An 18,265-nucleotide genomic window follows, 5' to 3' on the forward strand; every position below is an offset into this window, starting at 1 on the left:
TTGATGACAGCGGTGTCTCTGAAGTTTGGGCTTGCCGACTTCGTGTTCACGGACGACCTCAACTACGAGTTCTCACAGCTGTATCGCTACTTGCAGGACACGTTCTGTGCTGATGTAAGTCTGCTTGTCTGACTACCTGAAGTCACCGCAACACGGTGGCCTAGTGGTAAGGCGTCCGCCCAGTGAGCGGGAGGTCGTGGGTTCGAACCCCGGCCGGGTCATACCTAAGACTTTAAAATTGGCAATCTAGTGGCTGCTCCGCCTGGCGTCTGGCATTATGGGGTTAGTGCTGGTTGGTCCGGTGTCAGAATAATGTGACTGGGTGAGACATGAAGCCTGTGCTGCGACTTCTGTCTTGTGTGTGGCGCACGTTAAATGTCAAAGCAGCACCGCCCTGATCATCCTGAACTCAGGTCAAAATGAGTTCGGCTCATTCTGAACCGAACTCATTTTGACCTGAGTTCAGGATGCGCCCTGATATCACCCTTCGTGGTGGACTGGGCGTTAAGCAAACAAACAAACAAACTACATGTTTGGCTCTCTGTGGCTGGCTATGTTCAGCGTATTGTGTCAGTCTCAGTCTCTGTTTCGTGTCTTCTACTTCTTTTTCGTTCATGCGCTGAAACTCCCACGTAAACTCGTGTGTTTTGCACGAGTGGATTTTTACGTGTATGACCGTTTTAACACCGCTATTTAGGCAACCATATGCCGCTTTCGGAAGAAGCATGCTGGGTTTTTTTTCCTGCTTCTATAACTCTGACATGGATTACAGGATCTTTTCCGTGCGCTTTTGGTTTTGTGTTTGCGTGTAAGCACGGGGTATTAGGAACTAGCAGATGTGTACATAAGTTGACCTGGGAGATTGGAAAAATGTCCACCCCTTACCCACCAGGCGCGGCCGGGATTCGAACATGGGAGGCCGGTGTCTTACCCACTAGGCCATTGCGCCCGTCTATGTTTGCTTCTCTAACGGCTATGTGTAGCGTATTGTATCCGTCTCTCATTTTTTGTGTTTTCTGTCCTTCTCGTCACAGATGTACCAGTTCAAGTGTGTAAAGGTGCTTTCACGCTCATGTTCTGCGCAATAGAATGCTGGCCTGATGCTGATTTAAAAAGAAACATGTATATTGCTGTTTTCAGTATTTATATAATATAAAAAAAAGCGCATTGCGTTGTGTGTTTACTCATTCTTATGGACTTTAAAAAAAACCTTGTCTTTGACTTTTTTGTGCAGATTGAACAGTTTTACCGGAACAGTACACTCAGTTCTTACTACAGGACTTGCCAGATTGACGAATTTGTGTGAGTAGTTTTGGTCATGATTTTTATGTGCAATCAGGAATGGCCAAATCTCAAAATTCTAACTCGCCATTCGTGCGAGTAACTACCCGCCAGAAATTTCACTGGCCCAGTACATACCACAGTTGCTGCATCTACAGTGTTTATATGGCTTTGAAACTCGATATTACAACCAAAAGTGTTGCATTGGACCAGAATGTTCACTGGCCAGCCGGGCGAGCTGCCAGGCGGTATCTACTAGCCCAGCGGATATTTGACTCGCCCCTGGCGATCGGGCGGACGATTTGGCCATCCCTGGCAATGTAGATGTTTGATTATGTGTTTTTGTGTTTTTTGTGTGTGCTTAATTTCTTAATATTGAGTGTTTACCTCGTTGACATTCAAAGGTTTGAGAATAAACTAAAACATATTCTCGTTTTTTTCAATGGTGGTTGGTCCTTGTTTAGTTTGGTGCATGGTTTTGATTAGTAGACAGTAATACATGTATCAACAAACATGAAAAAAGGTGAAGCAAAGTATGTTTTCTGGAGAGTTTTATATATGTGACCCTCCACCACGAAATGAGTCGCATGTCACCTCGCGCGGTTCTGCGCTAGGCTTAATATAAGTCCGGGGAGTGTCTGGTAACAGTGTGAGGGTCACCTTAGTCACAGGCTTATAACTCAAACAGTTTTCGCTCTTTTCTAAAACGGTTTTCACCACTGGATAGGGCATAAAAAACTCGTTAGGAAAATGTAAACATATGAAAATCATGCAAAGGTGACATGCGACTCATCCCGTGGTGGAGGGTCACATATTCTGTTACATAGTGAACCGTTTGCTTACCCCACTGTTGAAGGGCTGGGGTCCGTATTCATGTCCATATTTTACACTTCTGTTCTTGGAATTCCATGTATACGAATACGAGGCTGAGCGAGCTCCGTTTGTATCATCGGTGGCCTCCCTTGTCATCTTGTCATGGAGTAAAGACGTGGAGACTGGAAACTTGGAATCTTTACTTTATAACTGTGTCAAAGTTAACACATACCACAAACCGCTAACGTTCCAAAAAATTGCCAAACGTCTTTTTTGGGTCAATACTTAAAAGTTCCAATAACTTAAAATTCTTTTTTTTTTTTAATCTAACACATACCACCTTCTTTACTATGTGACAGAGAGTCTCCGCCCAACCAGCCGCACAAAGTGACCTTCACCCTGCTGATGGAGATGCCGTACAATCAGGAGCTGGTGGACCTCACCATAGACACGCTGCTGGCACAGGAACCGCAGATCATCAGAGACGGGTTAGTACATGTGTGAGAGCATGACGCAGTAGTCCCCCTTTAACAGAAGCTGCTCTGCAGAGTTGTCTGCCGACCGGCCTTTAACCTTCAGCTATTTTTAGCTTAAACGTTTAGACGTCACACCTCTGAGTTGTAGATGTAGAGAGCTGTTTGTGACAGGGTCTTACTGTTGACGTCTCATGGTATGCTCTTGAGAATTATTTTCCTGTTTACAAGGCAGCTTTTTGTAGACCTTTTAAACTAGTTGAGACTCTCTTTAGTTTGACTGACCTTGTCTGTATCCTGGGTGGCATCCTTTGTCATCTTCGAGAGTAAAGATATAGCCTAGAGACTGAAAACTTGGAGTCTGTACTTTATGATGTGCCTGTCTATCAACGTTAACACATGCCGCCTTCTTTAGTGTCTTCTGAACTGTATCTCATCCTGACGAGCTGGAGCAAGTTCTCTTATGTATTTGGTCTGGTCGTATCTGCCCTGATCTGATCTAATCTCATCTTATTTCATCTTCCACGTGATCAGAAAACGTGACCATCAAGGTTGGTGAACTGTATCTGATCCTGACGTACTTGAACAAGGTATCTTATCTTATCTGCTCTGCTCAGATCTTATTTAATCTAATGTCATCTTATCTTCCCATAATAAGACACGTGACGATCAAATGATCATGACGGACTGGAGCAAGGTTATCTATCTGATCTTATCTAATCTAATCTCATCTTATTTCATCTTTCACGTGATCAGCTACGTGACGATCAGGGTGGGGGAGCTCTATCTGATCCTGACGGACTGGAGCGAGGTGTCTCCCCCCAGCACATCCAGGGCTTCCGGTCTGCCGACCCTGACCCTCAGCTCCACCTACGCGAACACCCCAACCCCCACCACCCTCACCCCCACCATCCGCCCCACGCCCACGTCATCGGCCATGGAGTCGTCGACCGTTATCTTCACTACTCCCTCCACAACCACAGTTGATCGTAAGTTTTCACATCATTTTCTATTTCATAACTTTATTGTCCCATCGCTGGGAAATTCGGGTGGCTTCCTCCCAGTGGCAAGCCAGCAGCAACAGAGTCGCACCGCCCAGTTGTGTGCGTACCACCTGCGCTTATGGCAGAATGGCCGAGTTTGTCACGTGCCACAGTGGTAACACGGGGGTGATACATGGACACCGTCTATGAATGTGTACATAAAATTGACCCGTGTCCGTCCCTAGTAATACCAGTGATAATAATTTTCACTTATTAACCAAAGTGTTTCATGTGGGGTTTTTTCTTAACAGTAAATGTCCTAATAATTCTTATGAAGTGTTCAAGTTATGATCGTTAACAGGCGTGTCAAAGAAAATGTTCAATTTTAATGTTATATTCTAATCGACAATAAAGTGTATTTTTTGTTATTATTGTTATTATCAATAATCGCCCCTTTCGAATCAGGGCCCATGGCGATGTACAAAAAAAAAAGTAGTATTACTGTAAACAGTGTTGCGCAAACCGCGGATTTATGCAGTGCTCTCCGCGCTTTACAATTAACGTAACACCTACGAAACACAATACTGTTACATGTTATTAGTTTTTGTGTGATTTTACCTGTGATTATTTTAGACATCTTAACTTGTCCTATTTTGTGCACGCAGCTACCTATTACCTGCGCATGTCCTTTGAGCTGGAGAATATCACGTGGACTCCAGACCTTAACGTCACGACTTCTGAACCTTTCCGACGTCACAACAACCTCTTCTGTGCTGAGGTAGGTACTGGTGACGTCACCTTCACTATGACGTATATAGCCCAGTTGTGCCAATAGTGTTGTTGATTTATGCCATTATTTATGTCGATTAACGTGGACATTTATGAGAAGCTCCGTGTCTTGATTGTACATTGAATTATGCATTTGGAGTACAATAAAAGACTTTGTACCTGCAACAAGCTTCGAATCACGAAAACGTTACATTGCTAACATGCGCAATTCCACACACCGTCCCTCAAATGCAATGTTTCTTGCTGTTTACGATAGAATAGGTTTGCAAAAATATAATTTTCATTGTGCTGCGTTATTCCTTGGCATTTTGTTGCATGGTATTTCACGGCTGCCTAGATCACCAAAAATCACACATTTAGTTCAACAAGCCATGCCCCCCCCCCCCCCTCCCATTCCCGGCCTGTCATGGGCTCTATATGCATTATGTTGTTTCCGTTTTCATTGCTACAATTAAGTGATTTAAGAAATAAAATGAAGCAAGCGTTCTAGATATAGACAACAACAGTGAGCGAGAGTTGTGCGGAACGAATCACATGGAACCTGAGAATACGATTGAAGCATTGCAATACACAAGTGACTCTTATTACAGTTGAACGAGTTTCTCCCCGGCCAAACAGACAAGGACTTCAGTCACTACATGAGGTGCAACATTGAGAAGTTCAAGTAAGTGTGTTTTTAATCTTTGACATCTGCAGCATTGCCTAGCTGATGTGTTAATTATTAACATCTGCAACAAGAAGCGGACTGCCAATGTCGAACTGCTTAGGGTCGTGAGAAATTGTATTGTCTTCTTCGTACGTTGAATATGAAAGCAAATGTTCTTGTTTTGGGATTCTGTAACTGTATTTGTGAACATTTCTTCTGTTGGGTCTTTGTTTCGATGACGAACTACTAACGTCTAACGGTTAATTTAATAACCGAGATAAATTAGTTTTGTCTTATTATATCAAATAACTATTGTTGTGGGAATCTTTGATTACAGTTGTCTCTCTCATCTATGTCGCCCATGTTTCCTTGACGTCTATAGCTGCTTACGGCTGTGGAAACAGCATAATTTGGTCTTCTCAATCGTTCCATAAAACAGTGATGTAGCGTTCACGGTCCCTCAAATTTACGAACTTATGTGAGTGGTTTTGATCGTGCAATGTGTATGTTTTTAGGAGGAAGGGATCGGGATTGGAATGTGGGTTTTATTTTAGGCTTGATTTCTTGATATAATTATGTGCAAACGCATGCATTCCACACACATGAATGTGTCTTTTTACCGCAGCGTATACATACTACACATGATAGTTTCTTTATCTGTGTGTTTTCTGAGTGGCCCATGTTTGATTGACGTTTAGCTACTTACGGCTGTGGAAAGATCACAATTTGGTCTTCTCAAACGTTCCATAAAACAAAACAGTGATAGTTTCTTCATCTGTGTTATCTGAGTGGCCCATGTTTGATTGACGTTTAGCTACTTACGGCTGTGGAAAGATCACAATTTGGTCTTCTCAAACGTTCCATAAAACAAAACAGTGATAGTTTCTTCATCTGTGTTATCTGAGTGGCCCATGTTTGATTGACGTCTAGCTGCTAACGGCTGTGGAAACAACATAATTTGGTCTTGTCAAACGTTCAATAAAACAGTGATAGTTTCTTCATTTGTGTGTCATCTGAGTGGCCCATGTTTAATTAACGTTTAGCTGCTAACGGCTGTGGAAAAACCATAATTTGTTCTTGCCAAACGTTCCATAAAACAGTAATAGTTTCTTCATTCGTGTGTCATCTAAGTGGCCCATGTTTTATTGTCAGATTGACGTTTAGCTGCTAACGGCTGTGGAAAGACCATAATTTGGTCTTGTCAAACGTTCCATAAAACAGTAATAGTTTCTTCATGTGTGTGTCATCTGAGAGGTCTATGTTTCAGTAACCAGCCCATGCGCGTGAACTTCAGCCTGCAGTTTGACACCTTGGAAGGCCTTAACATTGACCGTGTCCAGCGACTGGTCATCTCCTTCATCAAGGAACACGCCATCAGACACACTGTGGGCAACCTCATGGTCTACCAGGTATGGCCACCTTTACTTTTTTTTAACACATTTCCAGGTTCGTTGCTTGGAATACGTTGCTAGGCAAAGCTTTTTTTTCAGATTTAAATAAGATATTACCGCGAAAACGGAATATGACTGCGTTAAACGGCCATACATGTTTGTAAATATGCACTCGTGCCTACGAATCCCCGTGGGGTTTGTAGCTCACGAACGCAGAAGAAGAAGAAGGAGAAGAAGAAGAAGAAGAAGAAGGAGAAGAAGAAGAAGAAGAAGAAATAAGATATGGAAGGTGTTTAAATGTAATAAGATGTAGTTTGTTTGTAATGTGAATAAGTCTTTAAAACTTTATTAGCTAGAGGATTATCTTAGTATCTTATGTTAATATTCTTATATGGTTCAACACGTTTGCCTGATAAAATGTCTAAAGTATGTTATTCTGACGAGATAATACTATCATTAATGTGCGTACCATGTATGTAACTTTATGTGATTGTGTGTATTACACTAAACCAAGCCCGAACTTCTTGTGGAAGTTGGTAAAGTTGTCTCATGTCTTATGTCTTTACGTTGACTGAGTTCTCTGTTCTTTATGGACAGATTGGAGATCTGCTGATTGACCTGGACTCAGTCTACATCCACAACGACACGAGTATCACCACCGTGAACCTCTTTGGTCAGTTAACCTGTGGTCTGCTTACTTACTTTTGACTTTCCTTATTTCTAGAGGAACCCACTCTTTTCGTCGACATAGACCCCATCGGCACCACTTGTTTCAGCTTATGACGATTTAGTTATTATTATTATTATTATGGTGAGCTTATATAGCGCGAACCACAATTAACTGTGCTCTCCGCGCTTTACATATTAATTTCTGCCGTGTGAAATGGAATTTTTTTACAGACAGACAGACAAACAAACATTTTTTACACACAATATATAACGCATTCACATCGACCAGCAAACCTCAAGCCTGTTAGGCGAGCATTCACCTTTCGCGGCCTTTATTCCAAGTCACACGGGTATTTGATGGACATTTTTATCTATGCCTATACAATTTTGCCAGAAAAGACCCTTTTGTCAATCGTGGGATCTTTAACGTGCACACCCCAATATAGTGTACACGAAGGGACCTCGGTTTTTTGTCTCATCCGAAAGACTAGCACTTGAACCCACCATCTAGGTTAGGAAAGGGGGGAGAAAATAGCGGCCTGACCCAGGGTCGAACACGCAACCTCTCGATTCCGAGCGCAAGTGCGTTACCACTCGGCCACCCAGTCCCATGTTATTCGTTATGTAAAGGAATGTAACAACTGGCGTGTCGATTGGAGTAGTCAAGACGGGCGCAGTGGCGTGGTGGAAAGACGTCGGCCTCTTAATCGGGAGGTCGTGAGTTCGAATCCAGGTCGCTGCCGCCTGGTGGGTTAAGAGTGGAGATTTTTCCGATCTCCCAGGTCAACTTATGTGCAGACCTGCTAGTGACTTAACCCCCTTCGTGTGTACACGCAAGCACAAGACTACGTGCGCACGGAAAAGATCCTGTAATCCATGTCAGAGTTCGGTGGGTTATAGAAACACGAAAATACCCAGCATGCCTCCCCCGAAATCAGCGTATGCTGCCTGAATGGCGGGGTAAAAACGGTCATACACGTAAAAATCCACTCGTGCTAAAAACATGAATTAACGTGGGAGTCTAAGCCCATGAACGAAGAAAAAGAAGAAAAAGAAGGAGTAGTCAAAACGCCGAAATCGATGAAATTATTGCCGTAATTTTTGCAGATATGTCAAACGTTTTTCAAGTTGGGGTAAAAGACACAAGGACTGCCGTAAACTTCGTAAATTGCCGACATTTTCGAGGCTGTTTCAGCACAGAAATGCTAATAACGTCTACATCTGTTGATCAACTTACTTCATATTTTGTGTGCATTAGCTTCAGTATCAGATAATGCATGGCGAGTTCACAAAGTGGCTAGTTTACAGGTAATTAATTTCTGATTGTTTTTAGTTATGTGCATCGGTTGTAATTTGTATTAAACTAAAATCAATGTAACGTGTTCATAAGAACTTTTGTTTGCAATCGTTCTTAACGTTTTTTGTGAAATGATTGTGTTGGAATAAAAAGAATAAAACATTTGTCTACACCCAACAGACGCCATCGCCTACGAGCACAGGTACAGCATGTTTCCCGGTAACTTCACTCAGGCCCTGTTGGACAAGACGTCCTACGAATTCAAGACAAGATCCTTTGAGTTCTGCAAAGATGTGAGTTGTTTTAAATACATCCCCGTCATGTCAACCATCATGTCAACCATCCTGTCAACCATCATGTCAAAAAACCATGTCAACCATCATGTCAACCATCATGTCAACCATTATGTCAACCATCATGTCAACCATCATGTCAACCATCATGTCAACCACCATGTCAACCGCCATGTCAACCATCATGTCAACCATCATGTCAACCATCATGTCAACCACCATGTCAACCACCATGTCAACCATCATGTCAACCACCATGTCAACCACCATGTCAACCATCATGTCAACCATCATGTCAACCACCATGTCAACCATCATGTCAACCATCATGTCAACCATCAAGTCAACCATCATGTCAACCATCATGTCAACCATCATGTCAACCATCATGTCAACCATCATGTCAACCACCATGTCAACCATCATGTCAACCATCATGTCAACCATCACGTCAACCATCACGTCAACCATCACGTCAACCATCACGTCAACCATCACGTCAACCATCACGTCAACCATCACGTCAACCACCATGTCAACCATCATGTCAACCATCATGTCAATCATCATGTCAACCATCAAGTGAACCATCAAGTTAACCGTCATGTCAACCATCATGTCAACCATCAAGTCAACCATCAAGTCAACCATCATGTCAACCATCAAGTCAACCATCACAGATCTGTCTAGGCGTTTACCTTGAATAAGAGCATCTTTCAATTTGGACACATAGCAAATAGCTGCAACCTGTTTGCTTTCTGTACAGAGTAATGTTTGATTTGTTGTGCTGAATTAATTTTGCAGATTGACGAAATTGCACACCGAGACTTACACACATGATTAAAACAGAAATTCATCAAACTAAATCAAGATTTAATTGCAATTATAATACATGTTGAAACACAAATCCTCATGTAGAGTTTTGGTATGTGTCCAAGCGGAAGGATGCTACTATCACAGGAAGAAGCTCGCTTGGGGGGATCTGTGCTGACGTTAAAGGATGGTCCACACAACAAGGAACGTTCCTTTAAAAGATGGCTTTCCTAAGAACGGTATTGTTCCCAAGGCACAAATGCGACTGGAGTCAATCCCTCATAGAAATGTATAGTTGGTCTGACTAGAGTTCTTTAGGCGTGGAGTCCTTTCTTCGTTCCATTTGCGAAAGAAACGAAAAAGTAAAACAGATTTGCATTTCAACGCCTGAAAGATGAACGTTTTTATGTAGTGCTACAATATTATCTTTCTTAGCAAGGTTATTTGTGTTTAAATTAAAGGCGGGAATTTCGATTTCCGTCGGCAAGACTACAGAGAAACAGAGTCTGAATTCTATTTGGCAAATAAGGTGCCGCAAATGAAAATTCTACATTGATTTCGTTGCTTGTCACTGAACGTTTTGTCACTAGATCACTCGCGAAAAAGCCCCAACCAATAACACCATGAACGAAATCTTACACAACTGCGATCATATGACACATTTAATTGTCAGCTAGAAAACTGTTTTTGTTTCAGATTGACACCATCTTCTCGAACGTTGGAATCAGGAATGTCAGGGAACGCTTCCTGGGCTGTTACGTTAACAAGTTCAGGTAGATATCATCCCCATGCCCCACGTGGGCCCCATTTGATGTATTTGAACATTAAACGTCATTCCTACAGCTGACAACTCATCAGTCCAATGTTATGCCTGTTGTGTTATGTGTCTGTAGATTAGAGATAACAACAAATCCCCAACAAGAACAAGAAACAAACCCATCAACAACAAGCAAAAACACCCCCCCATAAAAATCAACTCTTTCGGCGCCCTAATCCTAACTTACGTCATTGCACCAACCAATAACTTGTTCTACGCTCTAATCCTAACTTACGTCATTGCACCAACAAACAGCTCTCTCTGCGCCTAATCTTACCTTACGTCATTGCACCAACCAACAGCTGTTTCTGCTTACTCAAACTTACATTAAAACCCCCAAAACAGATACTGGGATAGACTAAACGTTCCAAAATTCAGAATCTTAAAACAAGAATGGTATGGTTTTTGGAACGTTTAATTGTTGAAAAAACATGTAAATGTAAACGTTAATGTAATGTTTTGTTTTGTCAATAATTAAAAGTTCCAATAACAAACTGACGTCATTTCAGCAATGGACCCTCTCCCTCGGTGACGTTTACCATCACGTTCAACGGTATTGACGTCATCGACCCAGAACGTCTGAACGGGATCATAGTGTTCTCCAAGCAGCGGGAGGGCGAGACATACTTCCCCATCGGTGACGTCATGGTGACCAGCACCGCTGACGTCACTCGCTACTTCTTGATGCTGGACATGCTGTCTACTCACGCGTACCCCTACACCACGACTCCAATACCAGGTATGCGAGAGTAAAATGACGTAGACATTGTGTGTGTATATCAATGTGCAATGTACATGTACATTTACTTGTCATAATTTGCTGCCTCAAGTTTCTTTGTTGATAGACCATTTCGGCATCCGAGCAGCTCTCGCGAGAAATCTGCGAGACCTGCTCTTTGCTTCAAAAGTCGCGAGAACTAAAATCTTCGGCCTTCGCGAGATAGCCGTACAATATGCTTTGCTCTGCTTTGAAATGTGCTAGAGCTTGTGAGAACTGACTTGGAATACCGATAGGCTCTATGTAATCCAACGATCCCATTATCTTGGACACACAGGCATTCTCGCATCCTGAGCAGGACAGTCGGATACATTCTGCACACTGTCGGGTCGTTACTTTCTAATGTCTTTATAACATGTTATTTTTACACACAACGTTTTGTCGACTCCACGCAGGGTGTATAACTATAAGTAAGATAAAGATATCATTTATGTGTGTGTAGAATTAAATGTTCTTTCATACGGTTAACAGACGTAAGTGTTCTTTCTGTGTCATATATTTCAAAAGCTGTTGTTGTGTGCCAGGTTGCCATGGGTAATTTGTCGTCATGTTGTCTTTTCAAGAAACATATCAAGGAACATAATCCTCAACTATCATTCACTGATCTAAAAATAAATTGATGGGACATAATCATCAACCTTATTGGTTTCAATAATAGGTGGTTGTGTCCCTTGGACAATGAAATCAAAATACATGACATTGAATGTTTTCCAGCTGTCTACACGTACGTGGAGATCAAACTACGAGCTCTGACACCCAGCTGGACACAGGAGTTTGCTGACCCTAGCTCGGCCTACTATCAGCAGATGGTCAATGCTTTCTGTGACGATGTAAGTGTGCTTTGTTTTCAGAAGAATGTGCGTGTGATCCTATGCTGCATGGATATGAAGATATGCGACGGTGTATATGTGTGTGTGTAGGGGGGTGGGGTGTGTGTTTGTGTGTGTTTTGAGTGTTTTTGTTTGTATGTGCGTGAGTGTGTGTGTGTGTGTGTGTGTGTGTGTGTATGTATGTGTGTGTGTGTGTGTGTGTGTATGTATGTGTGCGTGCGTACGTGCGTGCGTGCGTGCGTGCTTGCGAGTGTGTATGTGTGTGTGTGTGCGCGCGTGCGTGTGTGTGTGTATGTGTGTGCATGCGTGCGTGCGTGCGTGCATGCTTGCGAGTGCGTATGTGTGTGTGTGTGTGTGTGTGTGTGTGTGTGTGTGTGTGTGTGTGATCCTGTAAAAAAAACCGGCCACGTTGTTTCCAGGTGTCGAGATGGATCAAGGCAGAGAAGCAAGACTACATCGGATGCAAAGTGCTGAGAATCAAGTAAGTATTTGTATTTTCCTTTCGTGGCACATGCTCGCGCGCACTGTCTTTCTTTATGCCCCTTGTTTTAGCGCTTTTATCACAAGTGGCGTTGCGTGCCCTTCGTAACTGAGTGATGCAAGGGGCAAATAAGTCTCCCCAAAAAATCTGTCAACAGTTTAGGATCTGGTTTCAATGTATATATGATGACGTATGCTTACTGTGTGACTTCCTCTTCTTTGTATTCATTCGTGGGCTGCAGATCACGCGCACAATCGTAGGCTCGAACGGGCCAGTAGGTGTATGGCAGTTTTGCCCGCCAGATTCTCGGCGACGTCATCAATCATCCAGAACCATCTTAGGCTATTTCTGTTGTGTGTTTGTTTCTTCAGCTACGTACAATCAACTGACCGTAGTAGAAGTTGAAATTTAGCGGACAGCAAACAAAATCTGTACGTTTCAAGTGGACATTGCATTGTTCGGCGATGTTGTTTTTATTATACTTATCGGCATCTATCCATTACATTTGATATCTTATTTCTGCTCTTCTCCAGTAACAACCCACTGACCATAGAAGCGGAGCTGAAATTCAGCGGCCAGCAGACGAGTTCGTTGCGTTACGAGGTGGACACGATAATGCTGGAGAGCCCCGACTGGGAGATCTTTGGCAACGTGATCGGCCTGAAGATGGGCAAGTTCTACATCTATGAGGAGTCGCTGGTGCTTGACCAGAGGACTGGACCTGCTAAGGCTACCACAAGTTCCGGAACCGCCCCCTCTACGACTCCTAGCACCCCGCCTACCCCTACTAGACGTGAGTTTTTTTTAATGGTGTTGTTGGTCGTAATGTTGTTGGTTCTGAACCAGAGAACTGGACCTGCTATCTCCACTACCGACATGCGGTAGTTTACATGATGGCTTAAACTGGATGTAAGGTATTTTTGACCAGCGTAAATACTTGACATAAGTAAACGTTCAGTTGTTGTTGTTGATGTTCTTTGTTTGTTCCAGTCTCATGTACTGTGGAAAATAGAGATACCAAGTCTGTCCATATGAATTTATTTTTTTACTGATTTAGAGGCCCCGCTACAGCGTCTTCCCAACCATAAAATAAAAAATAAAAGATAATAACAAAAATAAAGGATTTTTTTAATATAAAAAAGAATTAAAAAAAGGAAAAAAGAGGAAGAAATATAATTGATTGTCGTGCTCAAATGGATCCTTTTTGATGAAGGGAAAACCTGATCAATGTACATGACATGTATTTAATGTGTGTTTATATCATTACATGCTGCAGACATTTTTTCCAATGCGAATGTTTAAAATTAGTTCAAAAGAATTATTGTACAGTCTGAAGCCTATGTCCAGCATTGGGTGAGACATGAAGCCTGTGCTGCGACTTCTGTCTTGTGTGTGGCGCACGTTAAATGTCAAAGCAGCACCGCCCTGATATGGCTCTTCGTGGTCGGCTGGGCGTTAAAAAAAAAAAAAAAAAATGTCCAGCATAGGAGGTCAAAAAATACATTTTGTACACAAAGAAGAAAAGAAGAAAAAAAGAAAAAAAAGAGAAAAAAAAGAAAAAAGAAAAAGAGGCTAGTTGGAATGTTTAATTTTGGACAAAACCTGACATTCACAAGTACATCAACCCAGTGGAGCAGACAGACCAGGGCCGGACCCAGGGGGGGGGGGGGGTTCCAGGGGTTCCGGAACCCCACCCCTGAAAAAAGCATGTACCTTGCTTTGAGTGTTGTTTTTTTTTATTACTAGTTTTAGCACCAAAACAATGCTGCTCTTAACCCTCAAAACAAGGCCCAGAATGCACCAGATTGCACAGATTTTAACCGTTTTTCAAAAATTTTCCGGGGGAGCATGCCCCCGGACCCCCCTGGTTCGCGCGCCTGCTTTGCAGGTGCGCGCTTGTGGCTTCGCCACTTCGCTGATTTGCTCCCCCAAAAAAGGAAGAACCCCCCCCCCCCCCTTACAACTCATTTGGTCCGGCCCTGCAGACCATTATGTGACCAATGAAAGAACAACTTAGATTAGTGTGTGTGCTTTGGATATTTGATTCTTGAACGTTAGCAGTCTATCTGGTTTAGGATTAGGATTAGGAAATGTTTCGTATAGATCTCTAATGCAATTCATTATTTTGTTTCAGCGTCCAACCCCTGCTTGCTGGGAGGAGACTTTTACCGCCACCCGAAGCTGTGTGACCGCTTCCTGCAGTGTGCCGGTGACCTGCCTATAGAGATCCCCTGCGGACCGGGGTCAGTGTTTCTGGACATGGCCTGCAAGACACCCACACCGGGATTCGAGTGCACCCCGCTGCCTGGATGATAATGATATCAATAGCGCTAATAATGATAATCTGAATGTTCTTAGGTTTTTGTGTGTGTTTTTCACAACAAAGAAAATAATGTTGTTACCTCTCGTTAACTTGCATAATTGTCAAGGAAGATTTATTTGGTTGATGCATAGTCGATCTTGTCAATAACTAACACCCAATTAAAGTAATCGTTTATACTATGTCTGTTTATACACGTTAAAACTCTGTCGGTATTCTTCTGTGCTCTTTCTCTTCATTTCCTCTTTCTGTCTACTCTTCTGATTAGCTTATTATTATTTGTGTAACTTGTGCTGTGCTGACGTCACGAAGACGATAAGTCGAAACCGGTTTTTGTGTTTGTAATCTTGTCGCTGTTTTCTGGTGAGTACAGTTTTATTGTTAGGCAAAAAACAAAAAAAAGGTCTGTTTACGGTAACATAGGCCAAAAAAATAGGGTCGGTAGGTCGGGATTTTTTTCCTTTTTTTTTCTCCCAAAAACCATTTTTTTTTTTTTTCCCAAATGCCAAAAAAAAGTCTAGGGTCGCGCGAAAAAACTAGGGTCGGTCGGGTTACCGTAAACAGACCTATTTTTTTTTGTTTTGGCCTTATCTTGTTCTATTTCTCTCACCTGCAGTCCCTTGTTCCATGTTTGATCGTTTATAGACATGTGGTCGATATCGGAATGTGAATGATATTGGGAAATGACCTCCTTGGTACCTTTAGCGGCGGTCGTTGTGGGCAGGGGGTTGTTACTGAGAGACGGTCGCCAGGGCAAGTTTGACTGTAGTGAGATGTTTTGTTTGAGTATTTTATGAATTTCTCATGCGAGAACGTAACGTTGACTTTGTCTACAGTCTAAACTTTAAGTGTACACATTTTTTTATTGAAGAATGTAGAAAATCTGTTTAAAAATTGTCATAGTTTGTGAAGCAAATAATTGCTTTTGTTTTCATTTGCTTATATGCCATATTTTGTGTATTTGTTGCTGAATTGTTTGTTTGTTTGTTTGTTAGCTGACATTTGTTTCCCCAAAACACACACATAATAATTCATTAAACGTCCATGGTGTTTATGAAGCAGAAAACACAATGGTGTTCTGGGATATTGGTCAGTAAACCAAGAATTAGTATGTACATTTTAAAGGCTTCAGTGTAACATAAATTTGACATGTATATTTAGAAATCCGTCAAATTATTGCAGATTTATGGGTTTAAGTAGTCGACTAAATGGGAAAGATGGGAGTTAAATGGGAAGAAGGATGTGAGTTATTCAATGCATAAGAAAATACTAATCTATATTGTGTAAGAATAATTAAAAATAATATTTGATTGGCTTCATTTTGCTCTTATGAATTGAAAATGTAGTGCTTTTATTTAAAGAAAGGAGTTTATATTTCCTTTCCTGTTGAAAAAAAAGCGAGGAGAAACTGTTGGTTGTGTTCTGAGTATTTCTTAATATATGTGTTTGTTGTTCTTTAGATCCACGAATCCAAACATGCATACGTGCTCGCTGTGATAACATGTTAAGCAAGAAATTCCTCCGAGGTAGGAAAAACACCCCCGTTGGTCAAAGGGAAATAACCATTCTCACTGCCACCAACTGAGAAAGTTATTTCCCTTTGACCATTAATATGTCCCTCTATAAGTCCTTGTAGAATCTTAATCCACCAATAACTCCCTAACCGTGTGTTTGACTGGTCCCAATGTTTGTAAGGACCGTCTCAGGAATGTATAGAACCTGTTCACCAAGTTTGGTGACGATCGGTCCGTTCATTCTTGAGATCTATATGCGAACACAAACACACAAACACATCGACCGAATCCTATACACACCCCTATACCGGGGGTGTAACTAACAATGGAGCAACAAAGCCCACATTTACACTAACAGTATGCTAAACTTGGCCAAAATATTATTGCAACAACTTTCGCACGCTAACAAAAGCGGTAAAACGCAATCCATTTTAGTTCAACTTTATATGCTGGAAAAGGTAATTATGTCCACCGTTCATATCATTTGTTCGATCGGTGGTAATTTGTATAGGCATCCCGTTACAGCCTGTCAAACAAGGTGACCCCAAAAATCGACCTGACAAAAACCATAGCCCCGTGTTTTAAAATCTGCAAAAAATCAGAATGTGCACTTACCAAACACTTATGACTACTGTTAGAAAGGCCATTCAATTTCCAGTTCAGAGCATTTTGTTTGATGCACCTTACTTCTCTAGTCTTTGTGTAGCCTTTTGACAAAGGCGGTAGGGGTCAACCGTTTCAGAGGCCAAAAAAGGCAAGTTTTGCGGCCATTTTTGAGGGGGTCCTCCACTCAAAGAGCCATATCTGCTCAAGTTCTCAATGAATTGCATAACGGAGTGAAACTAACGAGCCTGTTCAGCGCGGTAGTGGTTTCGCTGTGCTGCATATAGCACGCTTTTCTGTACCTCTCTTCGTTTTAACTTTCTGAGCGTGTTTTTAATCCAAACATATCATATCTATATGTTTTTGGAATCAGGAACCGACAAGGAATAAGATGAAATTTTAAATCGATTTCGTAAATTTAATTTTGATCATAATTTTTATATTTTTAATTTTCAGAGCTTGTTTTTAATCCAAATATAACATATTTATATGTTTTTGGAATCACGAAATGATGTAGAATAAGATGAACGTAAATTTGGAACGTTTTATATTAAAAAAAAATTATTAAAATTTTCAGATTTTTAATGACCAAAGTCATTAATTAATTTTTAAGCCACCAAGCTGAATTCAATGCAATACCGAAGTCCGGCCTTCGTCGAAGATTGCTTTACAAAAATGTCAATCAATTTGATTGAAAAATGAGGGTGTGACAGTGCCGCCTCAACTTTTACAAAAAGCCGGATATGACGTCATCAAAAGTATTTATCGAAAAAAAGAAAACAATATCAGGGGATATCATTCCCAGGAACTCTCATGTCAAATTTCATAAAGATCGGTCCAGCAGTTTGGTCTGAATCGCTCTACACACACGCACAGACAGACAGATGGACACACACACACACACACACACACACACACACACACACACACACACACACACACACACATTCACCACGACCCTCGTCTCGATTCCCCCTCTATGTTAAAACATTTAGTCAAAACTTGACAAAATGTAAAAAAAGAAGAAAAACAAAAAAAAAACGACCTTCCGACCCTATCTTTTTTGGTCACGTTGCTCTAAACCAACATATATCTTTATTTGGCCTGACGCACACTTGGTGGTTTTTTTTCAATCGAGCGCAGCCCACCGTGCCCGATCCACGTTTACCGTTAAAATGTATTTCGGTTGGCGTAAGCAGTCGTCAAGACCCCGAAACTTGTGTCAAATCGCCGAAACCTTTCGCCGTCATTTGAACAGAGATGCCAAACTTTAATATCTATAAATGTTGGGGGAAAAGTGACGCCTAGTTCCGCCTAACACACCCAAACATGGAAGAAACTTTTCTTGTCATTTCGGCAAATTCGCCGAAGAAACTGACAATATCCCTCGACTTCAGTTTATTGCGTTCTCCCTCGTACAGAACCTCCAATTTGTTTGTTTGTTTGCTTAACGCCCAGCCGACCACGAAGAGCC

General features: G+C 41.8%; 1 protein-coding gene across 1 annotated transcript in view; it reads left to right on the plus strand.

The window, feature by feature from the left end:
• LOC138945878 (mucin-16-like) overlaps nucleotides 1-16,506 on the plus strand; it is a 24,311-nt gene extending 7,805 nt beyond the window's left edge. The window contains exons 11-25 of the mRNA XM_070317399.1: nucleotides 1-114; nucleotides 1,235-1,302; nucleotides 2,454-2,582; nucleotides 3,324-3,556; nucleotides 4,216-4,328; nucleotides 4,930-5,003; nucleotides 6,253-6,394; nucleotides 6,974-7,049; nucleotides 8,523-8,635; nucleotides 10,145-10,221; nucleotides 10,775-11,004; nucleotides 11,758-11,873; nucleotides 12,293-12,354; nucleotides 12,888-13,147; nucleotides 14,489-16,506. The exon at nucleotides 1-114 is cut by the window's left edge and continues 2 nt beyond it. Coding sequence (XP_070173500.1) covers nucleotides 1-114; nucleotides 1,235-1,302; nucleotides 2,454-2,582; nucleotides 3,324-3,556; nucleotides 4,216-4,328; nucleotides 4,930-5,003; nucleotides 6,253-6,394; nucleotides 6,974-7,049; nucleotides 8,523-8,635; nucleotides 10,145-10,221; nucleotides 10,775-11,004; nucleotides 11,758-11,873; nucleotides 12,293-12,354; nucleotides 12,888-13,147; nucleotides 14,489-14,667 — 1,986 coding nt within the window. The 3' untranslated portion in view covers nucleotides 14,668-16,506. The remainder of the gene's footprint in view (nucleotides 115-1,234; nucleotides 1,303-2,453; nucleotides 2,583-3,323; nucleotides 3,557-4,215; nucleotides 4,329-4,929; nucleotides 5,004-6,252; nucleotides 6,395-6,973; nucleotides 7,050-8,522; nucleotides 8,636-10,144; nucleotides 10,222-10,774; nucleotides 11,005-11,757; nucleotides 11,874-12,292; nucleotides 12,355-12,887; nucleotides 13,148-14,488) is intronic.
• Nucleotides 16,507-18,265: the final 1,759 nt, after the last annotated feature.

Source organism: Littorina saxatilis, linkage group LG13 (genome assembly GCF_037325665.1).
Source record: "Littorina saxatilis isolate snail1 linkage group LG13, US_GU_Lsax_2.0, whole genome shotgun sequence".
In the NCBI taxonomy this organism is placed as follows: domain Eukaryota; kingdom Metazoa; phylum Mollusca; class Gastropoda; order Littorinimorpha; family Littorinidae; genus Littorina; species Littorina saxatilis.